This window comes from Bos grunniens, chromosome 16, assembly GCF_055505025.1.
Source record: "Bos grunniens cultivar Pamir isolate PY7600 chromosome 16, Bosgru_T2T1.0, whole genome shotgun sequence".
NCBI lineage: Eukaryota > Metazoa > Chordata > Mammalia > Artiodactyla > Bovidae > Bos > Bos grunniens.
The window spans coordinates 28,602,952-28,627,956 of NC_141180.1; the positions used below are offsets into that span (position 1 = coordinate 28,602,952).

Here is a 25,005-nt window from a genome sequence, read left to right on the forward strand (position 1 = left end):
ATCTGGGCAAGGTGGGTCCTGACAGCAGGTTCGGCTGTGTGTGTGTGATTCCTTGCAGAAGGGTAGGGCCTTGCTCTTTCTTTTTCCCTGCCATATCTCCTCCAATCCCCTAGGTGTCATTGTAGAGTCGAGTAGGTCTGCTAAAGAGTGAGGGCAATGATGACCATTCACTCATTCATTCCTCAAATACTAATTGAGCATCTACTCTGTACCAGCCCTGTTCTAGGTGTTGAGGATACAGCAGTTAATAAAAGAGACAAAAATCCCTGCCCCTGCAGAAACAACATTCCAGTAAACTACAAGGTGTGAGGACTAAAGTATATGGTATAGTAGTTGGCATTCAGTTCTAAGGAGGGAAGGCAGTGAAGAAGGGTAGGAAGTAGCAGGGATTACAGTTCTAGAAACTTCCAGGGAAGTGAAGATGACACTAATAAGAACAACAATAGCTGTATTTGCTCAGTGCCTTCGAGAAGCCAAGCCCCTGCAAGGAACTCGCACGCATGTAGCCTTGATAACAACCCTGAGAGTCGCCTGGGAGGCTGAGCAGGTCATGGGTGTGGAGCCTGGGTGTCACAGTCCTGGAGTGAACCCAGGCATGCTACCCAACATCACTCTGTGGACAGCACCAGGGCCCCCCGATCGTGAAGGGGGAAGGGCAGTCACCCCTACCTCCAGGAACTGCTGTGAGGCTTAAATGAGTTAATATGTGCAGATGCTCACAACTCATAGTACAAGCCCATACATGGTAACTACTCCTAATTAGTATAATTGTCCCTTTTTACTGTGGAGAAAATTCTCATAGTGAATGGTAGGGTTAGAATTTGAACCCAGAGCTGGCATTCCAAATCCAGTGGATTTTTTTTTTTTTTTTTTTTTTGCTGCACTGGGGTTTAGTTGCAGCCTGCAAACTCTTATTAATTGTTGTGGCATGTGGGACCTAGTTCCCTGTGCCTGCGTGTGCTGAGTCTTGTCCCACTGTTTCAACTCTGTGGACTGTAGCCCACCAGACTCCTCTGTCCATGGAATTTTCCGGCAGGGATACTGGAGTGGGTAGCCATTTTCTACTCCAGGGGATCTTCCCGATCCAGGGATCAAATCCACGTCTCTTGCATCTCTTGCATTGACAGGTGGATTCTTTGCCGCTGCACCCCCTGGATCAAACCCAGGCCCTCTGTATTGGGAGCGCAGAATCTTAGCAACTGAACTACCAGGGAAGCTCCCAGTGGGTTTCTTTCTTTCTTTTTGGCTGTGCCATGCAGCATGTGGGATCTTAGCTACCCAACCAGGAATCAAACCCATGCTTTCCCCGTATTGGGAGTGCAGAGTCTTAACCACCAGACCACCAGGGAAGTCCCCAGTGGATTTTTTTTTTTTTAAGAGCTAGGAATTTGATGTTCCAGCAACACTATGAGGCCTAGACATTAGGGTCCCAATTTACAGATGAGAACATCAAGGCACAGAGCACTCTGCTGGGAAATAGAGAAGATATGCTTTTGAGCCCAGGGCTTTCTCTGGGACATGGCTGCTGTGCAGGCCACCCATCAGTGTCTGGACTGGAGGGAGAAGGTGGGAGGTCCTAGAGGAGTTGGGGGACCTCCTCCCTTCTCCTGTTCCCCTGGACTTCTGCTCTGACAGGCAGGTACCTAGCCCACCCGGCTGCCTTCATAGCAGATGTTTAAGCATCCCGGAAAGTGGATAATTCCAAAGCAGAGGAGGTTGTTTGGGTACAGAGCTCGCTGGTTTCTTGCACGTTACAGCGTGCTAACAAATCTGATTGCTGCACCGGTTAAACGCTTCGGCTTTGATTTGCATAAGAAGTTTTTTCTCCCAATGGATTATCAGTTCATGCCATCGCCTTGTGCAAAAGGTTCGGGTGCCCCTTGGCGGCAGAGGATGGAACCAGTGCCCGGCCTTGGTGCAGAGGTGACACCCTGTGAGCCAGCCGAGCCCCTCCTACCACAGTCTGGAGCAGAAGAATCGCCTCCTCTCTCTTTTTAATAAAGTAACTGTTTTGCCTATGAGGCATAATGAGGACCTGGAAGCTTTGTCTATCTTCAGCTGAGGCTTGTGGAAGCAGAGGGCTGCTTTACCTGGGGGCTCGGCCCGTAAGCCGAGCACCCAGGCCCGACCTCACCCATCCAGGCTTCACCATCCGAGTCTGGAACCTGGGTTGTGATTCTGGACCCCTGGGCTGCCGACATCATGAAGGAGAGGGTGATGCATGGTAGCCTGAGCTTCTGGGGTTATGTAGGTCCCTGGACAATGTAGGCCTCAGACAAGCCTAAGAGTAGGAGACCCTGGCTCTCACTAGCTGAACAATCAAAGACAAGTCATTTAACCCCTCCCAGCTTTGGCCATAAAATGGGAGCACTGTCCTCACTGTTATTCAATCACTAAGTCTTGTCCAACTATTTGCAACCCCATGGACTGCAGCACGCCAGGCTTCCCTGTCCATCACCAACTCCCGGAGCTTGCTCAAACTCATGTCTGTCCAGTCAGTGATGCTATTCAACCATCTCATCCTCTGTTGTCCTCTTCTCCTTCTGCCTTCAGTCTTTCCCAGCATCAGGGTCTTTTCCAATGCTCTTTGCATCAGGTGGCCAACGTATTGGAACTTCAGCTTCAGCATCAGTCCTTCCAGTGAATATTCAAGACTGATTTCCTTTATGATTGACTGGTTTGATCTCCTTGCTGTCCAAGGGACTCTCAAGAGTCTCCTCCAGCCCCACAGTTCCTCACTGAGCTGTGTGCAGATGAGTGAGATCTTGATGAGGAATGATAATGCTCCATTGGGTTTGTAGAGCACCTTTCTGTTTGCAGAACACTTCACAGAGGTCAGTTCATGTGAGCCTTAAAATCACCCCATGGAGAAGACGTAATTAAAGGTCAGAGGTGATGTGACCTGCCCATGGTGTCACAGGGCCTCTAGCTTTGGTATTCAGCTCTAAGTCTAAGGCTCTCTCTGCTTTGCCCCACCTGCCTTCCAAGTTCAAGGTCTATATACGGCACTGCTGTTATCCTGAGAGTCAGCCCAGGTCCTCAGTGGTTCCTGTGGGTCCCCAGGAGCCCTGGGCAGGAACAGCAGAGTTGCAGTGGCTGGGGACCCGGAGAGGTAGTGCCAAGGCCCCGCCCCCTCTGGGCCTCCTCATCACTTTGTGCTGTTTGTTTGGGCTGTTACTAGCTGACTTCCTGTTATTCCCCCCAGACAATCAGCCAGGAAATTCTTCGTTTATGTTTCCTTAAGAGGTCAAATGCTTTTCTCTGTGCAGAAGTAAATAAATCCTGCTTGCTGAGTTGGCAGTTTTTCACAACAGCCTGCAGGGGACCCCCTGCACGGACCCGCAGCCCCCTGCAGTGCAGCCTGAGGCAGCCCCACCTAGGGGCCTGAGGGCATCGAGGAAACCTGCAGCCCATCCTCTAGGTGGGATCCTGGTACATTTGCAAAGTCAGGGATGATTTTACTTTTTTGTTTTGTTTGGTTTTTCTTGCCGCGCAGCAGGGCATGCAGGATCTTCCCCAAGCAGGACCGGGGATTGAACCCAAGCCCCCTGCAGTGGGGGCGCGGAGTTTTATCCACTGTCACCGATCCGAGGCAACGATTTAAACCAGGGCTGGAGCCGGGGCAGATGTGGGAAAGAGACCATGGCTGCTGACAGGAGCAACAGTGGCTTTTCCCTCCCGTGGCCAGAATTCTGATGGAAATGGGCGAGGGTAGCATCGTGACGTCATGATCCCCAAGAAGCCATCTCGCCTCTGCAGAGCATACAGGAAGTTGAAAAGAAGCCTGCCTGGGACCAGACAGAACCCAAGCCACAGCTCCTGGGTGCCTCTGAACAGACGGCAGCCCTTGCTGTATGCACACTCCAGAGAGCCAAGGTCATGTTAAGCCCACAGCAGTTTAGAGGAGGTGTTGGGCGAGGCTTCTCGGAGCACTCCTCAGGTGGGGCATCTGTCAGCCTCACACACAGCAGAGGAAAGCCTACAGAGCCCAGCTTTTTTTTGTTTTTGGTCACGCCACTCAGTATGCAGGACCTTAGTTCCCAGACCAGGGATCGAGCCCACGCCCCCTGTGCTGGAAGCACAGTCCTAACCATCGGACCGCCAGGGAAGTGTCCCGGAGCCAAACTTTATAAAGAAAGCACCAAAGTCCGAGACACTCGACAGAGGCAAAAGCTGTCTTCTGTTAGCCTTGCTGGCATTTTTCTTTCTTATGGACAGCCTCAGTTATATACAGAAGTCAATAGAATAGTGTAAGAAATCCTGTGAACCCTGACCTGACCTCACACCCTTCACCCTGTGTCAACTCTGCCCCATCCTTATCCACTTCCTCCTCCCTGAATTATTGTAAAGAAAATCTCAGCTACATGATGCCATCTATAGATACTTCATTGGAAAAGTGAAGTGAAAGTGTTAGTTGCTCAGTCATGTCCGACTCTGTGACCCCATTGCACTCTAGCCTGCCAGGCCCCTCTGTCCATGGGATTCTCCAGGCAAGAATACTGGAGTGGGTATCCCTTCTCCAGGGGATCTTCCCAACCCAGGGATCGAACCCGTGGCTCAGAGAATAAAGAAATACTTCAGTATATCACTATAAAAGAGAAGGAATCTTAAAAAAAGACAAAACATAACCACTAAACTATTATCACACCTAAAATAATGAGGCATCCAGTCATGATTCAAATTCCCAGTGGACTCATAGATTCGTGTTTTAAACCTTGTTTGTTGGAATGAGGATCCAAGTACAATGGACACAGGGCGATTAGTTGGATTTCTTTTTTAATATTTATTTATCTGACTCTTTGGGTCTTAGTTGTGGCAGGCGTCCGGATTGCATGGGCTTCAGTAGTTGTCTCACCTGGTTCTCTAATTGTGATGTGTGGGCTCAGTAGCTCCGCAGCACATGAGATTTTAGTTCACCAACCAGGGATCAAACCCACGGCTCCTGCATTGCAGGGCAGATTCTTAACCACTGGACCATGAGGGAAGTCCCTAGTTGGAATGTTTTTTTAATATAAATATTCCTCTTGCTTTTTTTTGTATTCTTGCCAGTTATCTGTTGAAGGGGCCGTGTTGTTTGTCTGGTAGTTCTCCTGCAGTCCTGGGTTTGCTAATTGCATGCCCATGGTGTTGTCTGCCATGCCCCTCTGTCCTTTGAAATTCCTGTAAATTGGTAGTTCATCTAGAGACTTGGAAGTTCCAGTACTTTGGCCACCTGATGCGAAGAACTGACTCATTGGAAAAGACCCTGATGCTGGGAGAGATTGAAGGCAGGAGGAGAAGGGGACGACAGAGGATGAGATGGTTGGATGGCGTCACCAACTCGATGGACATGAGTTTGAGCAAGCTCCCGGAGTTGGTGATGGACAGGGAAGCCTGGCGTGCTGCAGTCCATGGGGTCTCAAAGAATCAGACAGGACTGAACTGAACTGGAGACTTGATCATTTTCTTGACTCATTTTTTGCAAGACTCCTTCAAAGAAGATTTTGGGTCCTTCCCATCAGGAGGCACGAGCTGTCTGATTGTCCCTGATTTGTGATGTTGGCAGCCCAGCATGAATCCAGACATTCAGCAGAAGGATGGTGTTCTTGTCTGTCACCCCATCTTTGTGTATTAGCTGGGATCCTTTATAAAGAGACTCCCCACCATTTATCATTTGGTTACCCACTGGCACAGTTGATATAGGAAATGCAGGATAAAAGTTTGACTGTTTTCCCATTATTTACCAGTTTTCAGAATAATGACTTAGCGCCTTGACTTTCATCACTGTGCTTTAAAAGCTTAGATCTCTGATAATGGTTCAAGCAATATATTTATTAAGAGTTCCATGGTTAGAGGGGTCAGTCAGGACTCAACTGTTCAGAAAATTGTTTAAAAAATGATATGTCCACCGAGGTAGCCAAGGGAATTGCACAAATGTAGTAGATGGTAGTGTCTTAGTAGACAGAGCGCACCTCGCGGCCCAGAGCCAGAAAGGAGGTTCATTCCCACTTTGCTGATGAGAAGACTGAGCCCTGGAGATTGGCCCCTGTCCTGTTGATGTGGCCAGTTAGTGTCAGAGCCCAGGCACTGTGCACAACACGAGACACAGAGGAAAGCAGTTAGATGTTCATGTTATCTGTAGAATCTAGGCCTCCGGATGAGGCTTGCATAAACTCTCCTCCCTTGTTACAAAATGCCCTGAGTTCTGGCAAGGGCCCAGCTCTATGGGCACTGATTGCCAGCCACTGGGACATGCAGCCTCAGGAGGTGGTTGGTTGCATTTTTGCAGGACCATCTGATTTTTGGGGAGGCCCCAGAAGCCTTTCCAGAGATCATGATCTTTCTGATTTAGCCCCTTTTCTCCCTCATACTCATATCCCCATCACCTTTATTGTCTCCTCCCTGCCTCGGGTTATTATCCAAGACTTTAGTATCTCTCTGTCTGTGCTAGTGTGGTGCCAGGGTTAAGGAAGAAATAAGGGTTTTCCAGAACAAATGAATGAACAGGCAAAAGAAAAAAAAAAAAAATAGACACAACCCTCATCATTTGTATTTAGACCTTTCATTCTGACTTGGCCATAAACCCTTCAAAGGCATGAATTCTTCTGTCTTCTGCCAGGCCAGCACTGGGCACACAGGGGCAAGGATGTGAGAAAGGATCACTTGGCATCCTTAAACCCAGAAGGGGGAGGGGCAGCAGGAAGGTGCATGGTAGACACAGTCAGTCTAGTGCCTGTAGCTCCTCCCAGAAATCTCAGGGTGCCGAGAACTTTGCAAAGCCTTTCCAGTCGTCCCCCTGCCTCAGATCAGATCTGTTCTCAGCCAGCACTAGTGATGATGGCAGCTAACACTCTGAGCACTGTTCTAGGTGTGTGTGTGTGTGTGAGATCTTTTGATTCTCCGAGTATCCTGTGAAGTAGGTATTTTCACCATCCCCATTTTACAGGTGAGCAAACAGGGACACAAAGAGACTCGCCCAGAGTCACCCAGCTGGCCAAGTGGAGGGGCTGGGACTTGGGTGTCGGTGGCCAGAGTCCTGCTCTTACCAACTACTGCAGCTGCCTACTGGTAGAGAAAGAGGATCCGCAAGGATCCCTGCCCTCAGTGTTAGAAAATCTGTCCTAAATAGACCCAGTTATGCCCAAGTCTCTTCCATTGCAGTGATGAGAGATGGAGGGCTGTTGGCACCTTGCCTCTGGGTTGATGGAACCTCTACATTCAGAGACAAAGGTTGTCACCTCTCCATCTTTTTCCCCAAAGCTAGCAAGTCACCAGCGCAGGGCACAGCACAGGGATCTGGACATAAGAAGAACCACACATGGGTGCAAACCCTCATGAAAACCTCTGAGCTTCCCTGCAGAGGTCCCTTCTGCACCAGGAAAAAGAAAAAGAAGATAGGGGGTGGAGACAGGCAAGGAGAAGGGGATGACAGAGGACGAGATGGTTGGATGGCATCACCGACTCAATGGACATGAGTTTGAACAAACTCCAGAAGATGGTGAAGGACAGGGAAGGCTGGCATGCTGCAGTCCATGGAATTACAAAGAATCGGACACAACTGAGCAACTGAACAATAGCAAGCCCAAGGCACCAGCATGGTCTCTGAGCAAGCTATGGCTAGAGCATTCAGCTGGCTTCTCCCCGGGGGCACCTCTTCCCAACTCCCAGTCTAGCAAAGCTCATGCAATGCTGCATTGAGCACAGTTCCCCAGACACTGCAGGTCCCCACGCACATCCAGGGATTTGCGAACACCACCCTCCCTGCTGTAGCTCTTCTATCTTCTGTCCCTCTACACCCTGTGCTCACCTCCACTGTGGCCCCTTTTAAATGCTTCCACAAAATATGCATTGTGCACCTTCTATGTCTCATATCCTTGTCTTAATGCTGTGGGCACAGCAGGGGGAAAATAAGCAAAATCCCTGCCTGTGCTAATTGGAGAGGGAGCTAGACAATAAACAGGTAAATGCAAAACATTTATAATGTCAGAAGAGAAAAGAGCTTTAGGGGGAAAAAGTGTGCAAGGAAAATAGTCAGTGCTAGGAGGCCTGGGGACGCTTCAGTTTTAGAAATGAGGTGACAGTAAAGGCCTCTCCAGTAAGGTGACCGTAACTCCAAACTTGAAGGAAGCAGGGGAATGAGCCATCATGTGTTTAGGATTGGGGTGGGGTGTTTTAGGCAGTGCAGATGGTAAGTGCAAAGACCCTGTGGTCCATTAGAAAAACACTTATTTTTGTTGTTTAGAAATTCTTTTCTTGCCTTTTGGTCTATTTCCTCTGCTTCTGGGTCTCACACATACAACACAGTAGATGTAAATACTATCATACATCTCGGGGAACACAGGAAGGATGCTTAAGGGAGCCAATGGCTAAGAGCCTCAGGAAACTAGAGTTCATTCCTGGGGAGCCTTCTGCACAGGGAAACCACCAAGCTGGACTCATACGCTGAGCAGGAACTAGGATCCACGCTTGAGTCCAGGAAAAGGGTTACAATTTCACCCTTGCTCCTTCTGTATATGTTCAGAATTCTTCAGACTACCTCTACCCTGATTGTCCCAGAGTCAAACCACACCCAGGGGATTTTGCAGAGAGAGAATTTGCCTACAGGGTCAGAAGTCTGTGATTTGAATCCAGCCCAATCTCTGTCTGATTTATAAGCAGATGACTCTAACCTTGCTCAGTTTCCCTGTCTGTGAAATGGGACTGCAGTTCTCGCCCACCCTCCTCACTGTGTGTTTGTCAGAAGCACTAGGGTAGTGTTTGTGAAGCACGGTGCCCCATAGTAGAGATTAGGTACGGTTATTGCTGCTGCTGTGGTGGTTGTTGTTCTTAATAATTCTATCACCTGTCTCAGTGTCAAACCATCTCCAGACCAAGTCTCCAGTCAACCAGTTGAATTCTGCTGGATTACATTTTCATGGCAGGGCATCTCCAGCACCCAGGGGGAGAGCCCCAGAAATTCAGTCTGTGCTTCTTGAGCGGAGGGCACCTGCTGGCTCACATGGAACCCTGGGCATTTGTCACTGTCAGGAAATCTATGTATTATTTTTGGCTGTGCTAGGTCCTTGTTGCTGTGCACAGGCTTTCTCTGTTGTGGCGAGCAAGGGGGCTATTCTCTAGTTGCGGTGCACGGCTCCAGAGCGAGGTCTCAGTAACTGTGGCACACAGGCTTAATTGCTTCATGGCATATGGAATCTTCCTGGACCAGGGATTGAACCCATGGTCCCTGCTTTGGCAGGCGAATTCTTAACCACTGAGCTACCAGGAAGGTCCGATTTATTATTTTAAAGCAGATTCTGCAGATAAACTTAGTGTTCCAGGGGAGACCCCTGTGTCACCCTACTAAACCATTCGCCTATGCCTGCCTCTGGGATGTGGTCATTAGAGTTGAAACTGGATACTTCTAGGTGTAGTGACTCCTCCAACCAAGGAGGCATGCAAATTTTTACACATACTAACTCATCTGATCTTCATAGTTTAGAAGGACCCTGTGGGATCTTTAGGGTCTTTCCCCTTTGACCCCCGTGCCTTCCCCCCAACCTGCTAACTCCCTTTGTCGCCCCGCTCTTGGGGACAACTCTTTGAGCTTTTTTTTTTCAGTAAGACTAAGTCCCTCAGAGAAGTCTTAAGTGTATACACCTGCTCACACATATAATTTGACATAAGAGAGTTTAGCAGTCCTGAATGTATATTTAGTGACAGGCTTGGCTAATATTTCATCTAATTACATTCATTAACATCGAAATGTATAATCATTAATATATCTGGGCACAGTGATCTAAATATTTTATAGAGGTCTTAATTACAGTAGACTTGCAGCCTTGCCATAAAACTCATGTGCCCCACCAATTGAAGGGGTGGTGTCAGGTAGCTCGGGGGCCCTGGCGGGGGAAGCAGCAGGAACCTGCTTTTAGCAGGGGTGGGGAGGGGGACAGCGGTGGCTGGGGTCTCCCTCTTCTGGCCGCACCCAGAAGCAAGGCAGACAGTTGGAAAAGAGAAGGAAATTGGTTCTTGTGATTTCTCGCTGCCACATCTCTGTTAACTGAGGTCACCATCCTCCTAGAAAAGGAGAGGAAAATCAAAGATATGAGAACAAAATTAAAAATGATAATTATCGCTACTGAGACTTTAGGAGGTCGATAAAAACGTGCTTTTCTTCCTCTGCCAAATTAAGGAGTATTTTCAGAGAGTATTTAAGAGTATTTTCTGACCTGATGAAGGTCAGAATGTGAGTTTTGTGGCCACAAAAGCTGATCTCCGAATGAGGCTCACGTCTGCGGTCGTGGCAGTTGATTGACCCTCTATGTCAGGAGTAGACCAACGTGCCTACTCGGATGGCACAGCTGGACACCAGTCCCCCGGAAGGCTGTCCCTTCAGTCACGGCCATCTTCACACCTTTGAAACCCTCCATGGATTAAAAAACTCATCTTCAGGCACTGCTTGGACTGTGAGGTTGGCAGGTTTTATTGTGCCCATTGCACAAAGGAGAACGCCAAGTCTCTGAGATCCCCTGGCTTCCCAAAGGCACATGGCCAGCAGGAGGCAGAGCATCGCCTGAATCCTCAGTATCCTGCTGGGACCCCCACCTAGACTGGGACCTGTGTTTCCCCAGCAGCTGTCCTGAGACTCTGAGGTGACCCAGAAGTTTCCCTAGGAAGGCTGGGGCCTGCAGGGTGTTGGGATCTCATGAGATGGGACCACCAAGCACCCCTCCTCCCCACGCCCACGGCTGGCATCAACCGCAGCCATGCTGCAGCTGCCACTGCCCATCTGGGCAAAGTCAAGAGGAAGAGCTGAGACCCAGAGTCCCCGGGCTGGACCCTGTGTCCACCACTTGCCTATGTCTTTGCCTGTTTCCTTGCTTGTGCACTAGGGGTCATGATAGTAACTACCTCACAGGATTGTTGCAAAAAAAAATTTAGTGAAAACTTACAAAGTGCTTTAACCCAACCCGGACCCTTATAGTCAAAGCTATGGTTTTCCCAGTAGTCATGTACAGATGTGAGAGCTGGACCAGAAAGAAGGCTGAGCGCTGAAGAATTGATGCCTCTGCCTTGTGTGGTGTTGGTTGGAGAAGACTCTTGAGAGTCCCTTGGGCCGCAAGGAAATCAAACCAGTCAATCCTAAAGGAAATCAGTCCTGAATATTCATTGGAACGACTGATGCTGAAGCCAAAGCTCCAATACTTTGGCCATCTGAGGCAAAGAGCCAACTCATTGGAAAAGACCCTGATGTTAGGAAAGACTGGAGGCAAAAGGAGAAGAGGGAGGCAGAGGGAGATGGTTGGATGGCCTCACCGACTCAATGGACATGAATCTGAGCATGCTCTGGGAGGTGGTGAAGGACAGGGAAACCTGGGGTGCTGCAGTGCATGGGGTCACAGAGTCGGACACGAGTGAGCAACACAGTCCTCCTCCTCTTTATGATCATCATCGGGGCTGGGGAAGCCCATGCAGACCGTCATTCCTCAAGCTCTGTCTGTGCCTCTTTGTGGAAGCTTTGTCCTCTCACTCTCACCACAGTCACACAGGGAAGTTGTCATCTCTTTTTTTTGAAAAACATGTGTTTATTTATTTGGCTGTGCCGGGTCTTAGTTGTGGCATGCAGGATCTTCCATCTTTGTTGCATCATGTGGGATCTAGTTCCCTGACCAGAACTCAAACTTGGGCCCCCTGCATCATGACTGCAAAGTCTTAGCCATTGGACCACAAGGAAAGCCCCAGAAGGTGTCCTCTTTGCCTGTGCAGGAAGGACCAGGACTTTGAATCCAGGACCAACCCCAGGTTCACGTTCCTTCTCCAGCCACTGAAGTCCTTCAGGATTGAGCAGGGCACACCTCGTCCACACCTGGAACTGCCCTACTTCATTACCGACTCACAGGGTGCCCCTGGTAGCATGAGGGCCACCTCCCTGCCGAATGATAAGAGCCGGTGTTTACTCTCCCTGTGCTCAACAACACTCTGAGCCCATTGCGTATACGAAACCAGTCCTATGAGGTGGAGGCTGTTTCAAAGAATCCAGCTGCCAATGCAGGAGACATAAGAGATTCGGGTTCAGTCCCTGGGTCAAGCAGATCCCTTGGAGTAGAGGGAGTGGCACCCTGCTCCAGTATTCTTGCCTGAAAAATTCCAAGGAGAGAGGCTTGCAGGCTGCAGTCCATTGGGCTGCAAAGAATCGGACGTGACTGAGCATCTGAGCCAGCAAGCGTTCAAGTATGACTTTCCTGCAGAACAGTGCAAGTCTTGGTTCACTGCTTGGTGCATCGTCACAGACTGAACCCCCCTGTCTCACCAGCACCCGGATCTAGAAGTAGAACATGATGAACTTCCTGAAAGCTCTCCTGGGTCCCCTTCCTGTCACTGTCCCCTCTATAGAGAGCTTCTTCCTGATTTCTCACCGTGTGGATTAATCCCACCCTTTTGAAGTGCCGTAAAGGGAGGGGTACAGAACAGTACATGCTTTTGTATCTGGCTTCCCTGGCTCGGCATTCTTCCGTGTGGTTCATTCATATTATTCATTGTTTCTCCTTAGATGCAGTTGTCCCCGTGTGACGGGACCGTGATGGTCTGACCCTTCTGCTCAGGGTTGCCCGGGCAGTTTGCAGCCTCGAGCTTCTACAGCTAGTGTAACTTTTCCATGCAGGTCCCTTGGTGAACATGGATGCATGTTTATCGGGCAGGCATGGGCTGCGGTAGGAACTGTTTATTCCTCTTTTACAATGTGAAAATATGGGATCTGTGACGGCCTCCAGGTCACACCTCTCCTGAGGGGCCAAACTGGCTTTGAACCCAGACAGTTTAGCTCCAGGATCTGCTTCCTGTGGCTGCTCTCCTTCTGCTGGGACTCTGCTGGAGAGAGGGCATCGCAAGACCAGCCCCCAAATCACTGGGTACCCAGGGAAACTTCCTGAAGGTTCTAGAGGGCCTGATGGACCACCTTGAGAGTATGACACCAAAGCCCAGAGAGGGTGTGTGAGTTCCCAAGGCCACCCAGCACACTGGCTTGCACCCTTGCATCCTTCCTCCCTGACCTCTGAGCATTCCCTGCCTCCTCTCAGGGCCCAGCCAGCACCATGGTCTCGTCTGAAATGACCTCACACTAACATGAGCCTGAATAATAGTTTACACTGTGTGGAGCATGGAGCCTGTGGGCCAATGCTGTGTTTCCAGAAATCTCCCCCCGCCCCCCGAAGACTAGGGAATGTCACAGTTCCGGGCCCATCCCCTGCCACTATTTTTAGTGGTGATCTGGAGGAAGGAGGACTTTCCTGGACTTGCCTTCAGAGTCTGGAAAACAAACACCACCCCCTCCCCACCCTCACCCTCCCAGTTCCCCTGGCAGGAAGTGGGAGCCCGGATTCCCGGGCCTGCCACTCACCCTCCATGCTTCTGCTTGAGCTCTGAGCTCTTCAGAGCTGAGGGACGGGCGGCAGCAACAGTGTGCCCCTGCCCTCAGGTAGGACCTCAGACAGCCTGCCACAGGTCCCCTCTGCCCCCTACAGTATCTCTTCTTATTATACTGTCTGCAGGTGTCTGATCCCCTCCTGAGGGTTGGCCTTGCCCTCCGTCTCAAGTGTTTCCCAGGGCCCCAGGACTTCACTGATCCCTGATGGTCCAGTGGTTAAGACTCCGCTTTCCAATGCATGGGGTGAGGGTTCAATCTCTCATTAGGGAATTAATGTCCCACATGCTGTGGGTGCAAAAAAAATTTTTTTTTAATTTAAGAATAAATTTTTTCCCCAGGGGCACTTTCCTGGTCGTCCAGTGGCTAGGACTCCACACTTCCATTGCAGGAGGCGTGGGTTTGATCCCTGGTCAGAGAACTAAGCCACGTGGCAGAAAAAATTAAGTTTTTCCCATTGGGAGCCCCGGGCATCTCTGCTTGAGACAGACACTCTCCAGGTGGCTCCTCCTCTCATCACCCCTCTGCCCAGGCTCCCAGACAGCCTTCCACCTCCTGCACTTGCGTCCCCTGCTCAGACTCCCCCAAGAGGGCGCCCCTTCCCTCCCAAGACTGCCTGGTCCCCTTAGATGGTGATGACTGTTAGAATGGTATTAAAACACAAGCCAGCAAGCACCGTCAGGCATAGTTAGAGCTTTTACTTTGCTTTAATGCTCACCCCAGTAGAATGAGATAGAAGCTGTTATCCCTCTTTACACATGAGGAAAAGACATAGATTGGTTAAGGAATTTACCAGAGTCACACAGCTCATGAATGGTGGAGCTGGGCTTAGGACCCAAGTCTCTGTCTGCAGAGCTTGGTTCCTCAGCCATGCCTGGACCCACTCTCCTGTGTTACCTCTTCTATGGGCACCTGCTCAGATGAGCAGTCCAGCCCCCATTCAAGGCTCACAGGCATGGTTGGGTAATATGATTAATTGCCAATATTGAAAAATAAGGAGATATTTAAAACAAAAACTGTGACAATCTAGAGTATGGAATTTTCTAGAAGAGACAGCAGGTATGGTAACCCTGTGCCCCATTCAGTCATGGAACAGCTGCCCTTCCAGGTGGGATATGCATTCTAGCTCCCCAACTGCCCTTCCGTCCTTACGATGATCCCTGGAAGGCCCTGTGGTTGTTGGATGTTCCAGCATGGGTGTGGTGGTCCTGTCTTGAGCCCCTAAGCTGGAGAATCAGGGAAGGAAGCAGCAGCTTGAGATAGCTGGCAATTGCGAGCACACCCGCTTCCCTACTCTGTCAAGCCACCAAGTCATTCCTCCCCCTACTTTCTTAACCTGCATGGACCGTGCCTAGTGCCAGCTCCTGGAAATACTGTCGGATGAGGCTCATGCCCTGCCTTCAAGCAGCTTCTAGGCTAGTCTGGGGGGCAGGAAGATCCTGAGCTGTCTCTCTGTCAGGCAGGCTGCCAGTACACATCCCTATGAGGAAGGCAGGGCTCCCCTGCAATGAGTAGAGGCCTGAGCTGTGGACTTTGAAAACCCAGAAAGAAACTACCCCAAATTCAAAGAAGGGAGAAAGGCAGGCGTTCCCTGGCAGAAAGACAGGGATATGTAAATGTCCCTTCCTCTCAACAAGCTCAGTCTATGTCATATTAGAAGGTGGCAAGTTCAGCACAGATAAAACAGGGAACGGAGTGAGGAGAGTGTCCAGGGAAGGCTTTGCTGAGAAGTTGATGTTTTAGTCAAGACCTGGAGGAGGCAGGAAAGGGACCACAGCAGGGAACAGCCGGTCCAGACATGCCGAGGGAATGGGCATGAACCAGGAATAGTGAGGAGCAATGGGGCAGGGATGGTCGGGGAGATCATGAGATGGGAGGTTGGGGGATGACAGGTCACATGGCCCTGATGGGTCATTCTAAGGACTGTGCTCGCCCTTGAGTGAGATGGGCTGTAGGCGAGGAGCAGAGAAGTGACATGATCTGACGTGCATGTTAAGGGGACACTCCCTGCTGAGCTGATGTAGACTTTGGGGCTGGGAGACCAGTTAGGAGGCCACTGCACAATGCAGACCCAGATGGTGGTGACACGGGCCAGGGTGGGGACCAAGGAGTGGCGAGAAGAGGCCGGATTCTCGTAATATGTTGCGGGCAGGGTTGACGTGGCTTGCTGGTGAGTTGGGTGTGGGGCGTGAGAGAAATAGAATCAAGGAAGGGAGATTCTGGGGCTTGGGGTCAGAGGAACTGGAAGGTTAAGGTCACCATGAACTGAGTTTGGGGAGATGAAGAGGAGCAGGTTGTTGGGGGGCTGGTCAGGGACTCAGGTCTCCGGCGTGTGAAGTTGGATGGGACGAGGCGGCCCTTGGCTCTGAGTGTGAAATTCCAGGCAAGGTCCAGGCTGCGTAATATCAGCATATGGGTAGATTTAAAGCTGGGAGGCTGGATGAGCCCAGTCAGGAAACTGTGGAACGGAAGGTCCAAGGCCTCTGATGCCCGGAGGTCAGAGTGAGGGGACATAGAGACAAGAGCCAGGAGGGCGTGGAGCACCCTTCCCTGTGAAGTCAAGTGCCTTAGGCAAGGATGGTGGGGTTTGCGGCTCAAAGGTCATCGGTGACCTGGGGAAGAGCACGTGCCACAGAGGATGGAAGAAGGGCAGTGGACCCGCCTCAGCCCTGGAGGGCAAGGGGAGACAGAATAAAGGCAAGCAGAACTGTGTCTGCCCCCAGGACCCCGGAAATACTGGATGCTACTCAGTGATAGCCATGGGCCAGGTCCCCCCTCCTCCCTAGGCTGTCTGCTTCGTTCAGTCGTTGATTTGAGAGTCAATCCATGGGTATTTACTGAGCACTTACTATGTGCCAGGCACTGTTCTAGATGCTGGGGATACAGTGATGAACAAGGCAGACCAGATCCCTGCCCTCAAGGAGCATATATGGCTCACTGGGGGTGGACATAAAGTTACGTAAGTAAACTCAGCAATCCTTCATTTAACTTTGACTGATTTCAGGGAAACAGTCCGCTCTCTCACCCTTAAGCACACAGGTTGGAGTCTGTTTGCCACCATCTCGTTGATGTGAATGAACTGCTTCTTTAACTTTTGGTTAAATGGAGCTGAACTTGGTTCCATGGAGTACAGTGGTAATCAGTACAGTGCTGACCTGGAAGAGGCTCACCAAACCATATTCAAACATGCCAGGTCTCTGCCTCCTCATCTGAGGCAGGGCTGGAAAATCTGCATTTACCCCCTGTAGTCCCAAGGCAGACATCACCAATCAAACCAGGTTCCTGTAGAGCCTGGTTCATCAGTTATGTCTGCATGGACACAGGATTGTAAAATGAGAACCTATATTCCAGATATTTTCTTTCCCAACCCCAGGCAGGAGGTTAGAAAGGTCACACTGCCTAATTTTTTAGGCTGCACTTGGAGAGAGCAGCTGTGGAGATTATGCAGAGATCATGGGCCTGGAAAAGACCCTGATGCTGGGCAAGATAAAAGGCAGGAGGAGAAGGGGACAAGAGGATGAGATAGTTGGGTGGCATCACCAACTCAGTGGACATGAATTTGAGCAAACTCTGGGAGATAATGAAGGACAGGGAAGCCTGGTGGGCTGTAGTCTATGGGGTCGCAAAGAGTCGGGCACAACTGAGCGACTGAATATCAAAGTACTGGTCAGCTGTCAGTTCTGCTGCTCATTGGCCGTGTGAGTGGATCAACCCACCTCACCTGGCAGTGAGAAGAGAGGGGGTGGTTTCCATTTGGGAGGAGCAGAACTGCCAATGAATTTCACTCAAAGGGGTTGACTTCAGAATCAGGAGACCTGGGCTGACCGGCCGTGTGACAGTGGATATTCTTTCCCTCTCTGGGCCCCAGTCTCCCCATCTGTAAAGGGAAGTTGAGCTGGAAGAACATTTTGGTGAGTGTTTATTAAGAGTGGTTTGCCAAGCCCTTCTGGCTCCCACCTACCCACCCCTGCTTTCTCAGAATCTGTCGATGCTGAAGAGGTTAACTGGACAGGAATGTTGGATGGAAAAGAAAGGGAGCCCCCTGCTGGCGGCAGCTGGGATCATCATCGCAGACTCAGGTCTGCTGACCCTACTGGCTACCCCATCTCTACCTCTGAGCCCATGTTTATCATCAGGCTAGAATTTTCACAAGGTCTCTTGTCCATGGACCATCCAAAACCAGGCCTGGAGTCTTCTGAGCTCAGACTAGTGGGAAATCTGACCCTGTGGGGGTCTGTGCCTTGGGCTGGCTGAGGATCCTGCAAGTGGGAGGGATGGCTGGTGAAGGATTCCCTAAGAGCTGTTGGCACACACACATGAGCGTGCATGCACACACCCCCTCCTTCCCGCAGTCACGGAGCAGTCATGGGGTGTGTGTAAGAATGTCACACCGCCTTTAATGGAAACCTCAGAAAGCCCCCTTGGGGTTGTAAGACAGCTGCAGAAACTGTGTCTTGTAGCAGGAGTAACTGGTGTGAATTTTTGGGTCATCCCTGACTTTATGGATCCATGCGGGTTCTGTGTTCACAATAATGCACTTTCACAGTAGGGGTGATGGAGGAGTGTGAGTGGGTCAAGGTCAGAGGCCAAGGATGCAGGGCCAGGGTCTGCATGGGTCCTGGTGAGTCAGTTAACCCTTTGAGCCTCAGTTCCCTCCTCCATAATGTAGGTGCAGCCCCACCCCCAGCCCAAAGTCCCGAGGAGCAGAGGAGGCCAACCGGGCCCATGCGGCTTTGTTGGGGGTTGGCGATTTGGGAGCCCGCAAAGCCATGGGATAGGAGGGTGGGTGAGTGTCAGGGCCAGGGGGCTGCCACTCACTGCTTGGCCTTGTTCCTTAGTCTCCCTGGGTGCCCACTTCCTCATCTACAACATGGACTGACTGCATAACGTGGTTGTGAGAATTAAGTGACAAAAACCCATCAGGGGCTTAAGGCCGTGCCTGGCACATGGGAATTGTTCTGATATCTTGGAAATTGAGGCTCAGGGAGGTTACATGACTTGCTTGAGGTCTCAGAGCCAGGGAATTCCCTTGTCCAGTGGTTAGGACTCTGAGCCAAGGCTAGAACCAAGATACTCTGACCCCAGACCAGGGCCCATCTCACCCAGCTATGTGATGTTGGCCAAGGCCTTGGACTTGTCTGTGGGGGACAGTGATCAAGGCAAAGTCTCCTAGGACCTCAGGAGCCAAAGGGAGCTCACAGAGTCAAGCATGCTCATGATGGTGGGGGAACTGAGGTTGGGCAAGGGAAAAGCTGAGAGCCTGGTCCCTGTATGCCCAGCGGGGTTCTCACTGCAGCACTGCCCCTGTGAGTGAGGAGAGACGCCCCCCACCCCACCTCGTGCTCAGAGTTAGTTAGTGTTAGTCACTCAGTCGTGTCTGGCTCTTTTCAACCCCATGGACCGTAGCCCGCCAGTCCATGGAATTCTCCAGGCAGGAATACTGGAGTGGATTGCCATTCCCTTCTCCAGGAGATCTTTCAGACCCAAGGATTGAACCAGGGTCTCTAGCATTGTAGGCAGATTCTCTGCCATCTGAGCCTCCAGGGAAGATGTGTCTCACACTCAGAAAGGCCCCGTAAAATCCCTCACTCTCCAGGCCCACAGCCCCCGGAAGCTCAGAAGCCAACAGTTAACCTATACTGTTCTCTTTACACCACAGCTGTGGCCTCCCATTGCCTGGATGCTGGAGGTGGGGGTCTGCTGTGCTGGAGTCAGGGGACGTCTCTGCTCTCTCTGGTCTCCTCCTCCCAAGAGTCGTGTTTGCAGAAATTGAACTGGGGCTGACGCCACTCACCCTGCCCCGCGTCTGGGTTAGGAACTGTAGGGACTGAGCCAGGGAAGGAGGAAGGAATCTGCTGTGGAAAGGCAGAACCCAGGAGCTTGAGAAGAGTGATGTCCCCAGAGAAGCGCCATGGTCTTGGGCCACACCTGGGCCCCTGGTTCCACCCTCTAGCTCACTCTCTATACATCTGGCCTCGAGTTAGAAAAATCAGTCCCTCCCCACACACCCTCCCTCCCACCCCCAGAGTCCCCACATTCCCAGGAGCCTGGCTGGTTTCCTGCAGGGTTTGCTGGGCATGACATCACCCATCACCATGGCAGTGGTTCTGGTGGCCCAGTTGCTGGCTCGGGACACGCCTGGGTGAAGCCGGGTGGCGGAGACTCAGGAGAACAGAGCACTGGGGAACTTGGGGAGGAGGCAGGAGACTGGTCTCAGAGAGAGAGACCGTCATTCATGCTCACGGAGCATCACCTGTCACCTCGTCTTGTATTAGGAACGTTTGGAGAATGTCAAACAGAGTTTTGAAGGAGAAATAAAAATATGCTTATGACAAAGGAAGGAAGGACACTTTCCACTGTGTAATTTTCATAGCTGTGTGTCTGTAGTTTACATTATTTTGGGGGGAGTCTGTCAGGCTAACCTCCCTATTTCCCTAAATAGTTACAATTCTGATTCCCCCTTTGGGGAGCCCCCCATCTGTTGGGGTGACAGCACCTGGATGCACGGGCATGTTCAGGCTCAATGGGGAGACACACCCCCACTTCCCCACCTGAGGCCAGCACGGGCGTCCCCAGGCGCCCCCAGGTCCTGCTTCTCTGTGTGAGTTCCCTTGAGTGGGTTGTAGATGTGCTTCTGAAAAGCTGAGCAGACGACACAGCAGCTTCTTGGTTCTCACCGTGGTTCCAGAGGCATTTTGTCTTCATTTGTAAGTGGTCTTCACTTGGCATTCATTCCAAGAGATTCAGCTTCCGTGTTTTCTCGATCCTCAGGCTGCCAGGGCTCTAACCCAGCGTCGGGCCCAGCAGGCCTGGAATTCCAGCCCTGCTGACCTAAGTTGCTGCTCTGGCAAGCTGGCCATGAAGGAGACAAGTCCAGCTGCAGGAGCCAGGAAACTCAAAGCTGTAATTTAAAGCCCCCCGCCCCATGGACCTCCCTGGTGGTCCAGTGGTGCAGAATCCACCTGCCAATGCAGGGGACACCGGTTCGATCCCTGATCTGGGAAGATTCCACATGTTGCAGCGCAGCTAAGCCCATGCACCCAGCTATTGAACCCGTGCTCTAGAGCCCGTGAGCCACAGCTGTTGAAGCCCGCACACCCTAGGGCCTGTGCTCCACAGCAGGAGAAGCCACCACGATGTGTAAGCCCTACTTGCCCCAAGTAGACAAAGCCCACATGCAGCAAAGAAGACCCAGACATTAATTAATTAATTTTTTAAAAATTAATAAAGCCACCCCCAAGACCCGGAGTCCCCACTGCAGGGTCTCTCTGTGGCTCCTTGCACGTGCCAACACTGCTCCAGCTGACCTGCCTCTGCCCTGTTCTGCAGGTGGTGCTGGGCTGGGGGAGAGGGGTGGGAATGCACCTTACGTCAGGCTCTGAGCTAGAGCTCAGGGTCCCCGGTCCTTATGCCATACTTTTTCATATCAGAAGCTAAGTGTGTAGGTTCAGCATCCAGGACGAGATGGGGGGGCGCCACCATTGCCTGCCCCGTATCATTGCCCTCAGCTAGCCGTGGAGCCAGGACCTTCTGGGATTTGGGGGGCTTCCCTGTAGAGGCAGCATAAGGCCAAGTCAAGTGTTTGGGCCTTGGGGTCAGATGTGGCTGTGTGACTCTGAGCAAATGACTTAACCACTCTGCGCCTTCACAGGCTGGAAGCTTCCAGAGCTGAGGAGTTGCTTTGCCCCCTTCCCACCACCTCCACAGTTCCTTCTTCAGCGTTCTCTCCACAGAGCAGGGAGGGGACAGAGTTCTGGGGACCCTGGAAAAGCAGGGGGGCCACCCTGATGCTGGAGCCTGCCCTGCACAAGCCCGAGCTTGCCCGTCTTCACTCCCTTCACCGCAGAGCCAGTGCAGTGAGCAGAGTCTGGAGGGAGCACCTGTTGCCAGGAGGCTGCGTGGAGCACAGGGCACTCTGTGTGTGTGTGTGTGTGTGTGTGTGTGTGTGTGTGTGTGTGTGAGTGACAGCTTCACTGGGATACAATTCACCCAGCATACAATCCATCCATTTACAGTACATAATTCAATTGTTTTTATTATATTCACATATATTCAGTAGAGTGTTTGCATCACTTTAAATGGGGGTGCATCACTTTGAATCCATCCCTTTGGCTACACCCCCAAGTCTCCAGCCCCCACGCCTTCTACCCCCCCACCCAAGACAATCACTAACCTTTCAATCTCCACAGATATCCCTGTTCTGGACATTCCATATACATGGAATCCTATAGCATGTGGCCCTTTGTGATCGGCTCCTTTCACTTAGCATAATATTGTCAAGATTCATCACGTTGTAGCATGAATCATTGCTTCTTTTTATTGTCAAATAATATATGTTATATGGATGTGCTACATTGTTGAAGATTCATTCATCAATTAATGGCCATTTGGTCCTTTCCCCTTTGGCTATTATGGTTAAAGATGCTATGAACACATGCATACACGTTTCTGTGTGGACATATATTTTCATTTCTCTTAGATATATGCCTAAGAGTGGAATTGCTAGATCATAGGGAAACTTTACGATTAATCACTTGAGGAACTCTCAGGCTGTCTTCCACAGAGCCTGTACCATTTTCCGTTCCCACCAGCAGTGTATGAAGGTTCTAGTTTCTCCATATCCTCGTCAACACTTGTTCCTGTCTTCTTTTTATATTTTAGCCATGCTGGTGAGTATGAAATAGCTTCTCACTATGGTTTTGATTTGCATTTCCCTGATGACTGATGATGTCAAACACCTTTTCAGGTGTTTATTGGCCATTTCTTGGGGAAATAGCTCTCCAGGTCTTTTGCCCATTTGAGCTTTAAGAGTTCTTTATATACTTTTACGTTATATAAGCCCCTTATCCGATATGACTTACGAATTTGTTCTCCTGTTCCTTGCCTTGTCTGTTTACTTTCTCCATGACGTCCTCTGAAGCACAAAGTTTTTCATTTTGCTGAAGTCCCATCTCTCTGTTTTTCCTTCTGTGGCTCATACTTTTGGCCCCATAACTTGCTGAGTGTTTTTAATCAGACACTTTTCCCCATGAAGGGAATGGCACTGTGAGCTGTTGGGCTGGGCTAAGTTCTGGTGGCTCATATTGGACTCTGAGAGGTCATTTCAGCAGGAAATAAAGGGTCCCATCAACTTCCTGGGTGGTGGGAGTCACAAGTTCACCAGGCCTCCAGCTCTTTCACTCAGGGATCTAGCCAGTTCAGGGTGGGAAACAGACCTTCAATCAGGGACTGCCCCCCCTGGTTGGGTCAGTAAAAGTAAGAAATGAGAATTGGGACTCTAGAGATAGGAGGGCCTGAGTTTGAATCCAGGGAATGCCACTGAGTGATGTGGGAGCCTGGGACAGAAACGTCTTCCTTCTGAATCCTGTTTCCTCCCCTGTTCATGAAGGAGTAGAGAAAAGGTTCCCTTCTCAGTGTTTGCATTCAGGCTGACAGGCAGCTAGGATCTCGGGAACTGACTCAGTCCTCTGTCCTCCAGCCATGAAAGCCGACCGGAAGCGCCTAAAGGGTGAGAAGACGGACCTGGTGAACCAGATGCAGCAGCTGTATGCCACGTTGGAGAGCCGGGAGGAGCAGCTACGCGACTTCATCCGCAACTACGAGCAGCACCGCAAGGTCGGCACCCCCACCCAACCCCGATCCACCAGACGCTGGACACTGGCTCCCCACCCAGCACAGGGTCCGACCTCGCATCTCAGAACACAGGAGGACTGCTCATGTCCCTTACACTCACTGGGGGAGATCCCTGATGTGTTGGGTCCGGATCTGGGTCCTGAGATGAACACTCAGCCCCTAATCATAGCTCTGTGTCTCCTGGGCAAACCAGCCTGGACAGGAAGCCCAGTCAGTGACGTGTAGGCTCCAGATTCCAGCTGGTCTGGGTTCAGATCCCGGCTCCCCATGTGTAAGCCCTTGGGCATCTCCTTAACCTCTCAGAGCCTCAGTTTCCTCATCTGCAAAATAGTGATCATGGTGCAGACCTTGGTGAGATGGTGGCTACAGAGCATTAAACACGGTGCCTAGTGCATACTAAGTGCTCAGTAAATGTCAACTTTGTCTCCTACTAATACCATACTAAGAGTGTGAAGAGAGAGTGGGGAGAACCATGAGATAGCGGGAAATTCTGCCTCCCAGGAGTCCTGGAAGGCTTCACAGAGGTGGTGACATACAAGTCAGGCTCTGTGGGGTGAGTAGGAGTTTCAGATCAGATGACTGAGGAATTTGGTTCAGTCAGTATCTGGTATATGTTCTGTGGTCATGCCATAGAGAGCTTCCCAGGAGGCACAATGCAGGAGATGTAAGAGACGTGGGTTTGATCTCTGGGTTGGAAGATCCTCTGGAGGAGGGCATGGCAACCCACACCAGTATTCTTGCCTGGAGAGTCCCATGGACAGAGAAGCCTGGTGGGCTACAGTCCATAGGGTCGCAAAGAGTCGGACATGCCTAAAGAGACTTAGCACACATGTACATGCCATACAGAGTACTGAAACATAAGGAAAGAGAGTCAGTCCGCAAACCAAGCAGGCCTTATGAGCCACTGTGTTTGCAGGGGGAGAGTTGTAACCTTCTGGTGGGCAGGACAGAAAATCTATTGAAAACTGCCCTGTGCCTGATACCACATGACAGCGGGTGTGACCAAGGTTTGCTTGTACTCTGCAGAGAAAAATGGAGGTGGGAGACTCTTAAGTTTCCTCAGGCATAGGAGTTTTGAACAGTTCTTCCAACAGCTGGTGGGCAGGTTGCATGAGTACGCTCACGGGTGTTGCCTCTGAGCCGGAGTCCACAAGCAGGAACTTCAGAGACAGGATCTGAATTTAAATGCTTCATCCCCACGGCCCTCTTTGGTCTGCAGCACTGACCCTTCCTCTCACTGCCCAAGTATACAGATCCCTTCCTTTCCAGAGTAAAAACAGCCCTGGGGGAGCTCCCTGGGCCAGGCATCCAGAGCCTCTGAATGGTCCACAGTTTGCCAGCTGCCCTGGGTGTCAGCCCCAAGCAGCAGGGCCCCAGCTTCTCATGCTTGTCCTTCTACAGTGGGTGAGCTCAGTCCCTGGAAGTTGGCCTCCCCATGCCTGTCACTTGCAGACAGAGGGTGGCACTAAGTCAACAACCTGTGGAAGCAGAGAGGAGGAATGGGAACCACTGCTCCCTGCTTTCTTGGTCCTCTTCTGGGTCCCAGACTTCCTCTGTGTCCTCACTTGGCAGAAGGGTCAAGGGAACTCTCTGGGGTCTCTTATAAGGGCACTAATCCCATTCATGAGGGCTCCACCCTCATAACCTAAGCACCTCCCAGAGGTCCCACCTCCTAAAATAATCACATTCTCTCTCTCTTTTTTAAGTATTTATTTGGCTGTGCCAGGTCTCAGTTGTGGCATGCAGGCTCTCTAGTTGTGGAGTGTGGGATCTAGGCCTCTGACCAGGGATTGAACTCAGGCCCCCGTGCATTGGGAGTGTGGAGTCTTAGCCACTGGACCACTAGGGAAGGCCCTGGGATTTCAACACATGAATTTTGGTGGGACACAAACATTCGGACTATAGGACTACCGCCTCTCTCAGTCCACCTCTGTCCATTCTCCTTTCCTAGCTGAAGCACCTGTAGTAGGTCCCAAGAACCTGATCTTTCTTCA

General features: G+C 51.0%; 1 protein-coding gene across 4 annotated transcripts in view; it reads left to right on the plus strand.

Annotated features, from left to right (window-relative positions):
• The window catches only part of KAZN (kazrin, periplakin interacting protein), a 1,338,251-nt gene that overhangs the window by 1,237,590 nt on the left and 75,656 nt on the right, over positions 1-25,005 (plus strand). For all 4 annotated transcript variants that reach the window (XM_086343801.1, XM_086343804.1, XM_086343802.1 and 1 more), the window contains one exon: positions 22,857-22,993. In XM_086343801.1, the coding sequence (XP_086199927.1) occupies positions 22,857-22,993 (137 nt within the window). The remainder of the gene's footprint in view (positions 1-22,856; positions 22,994-25,005) is intronic.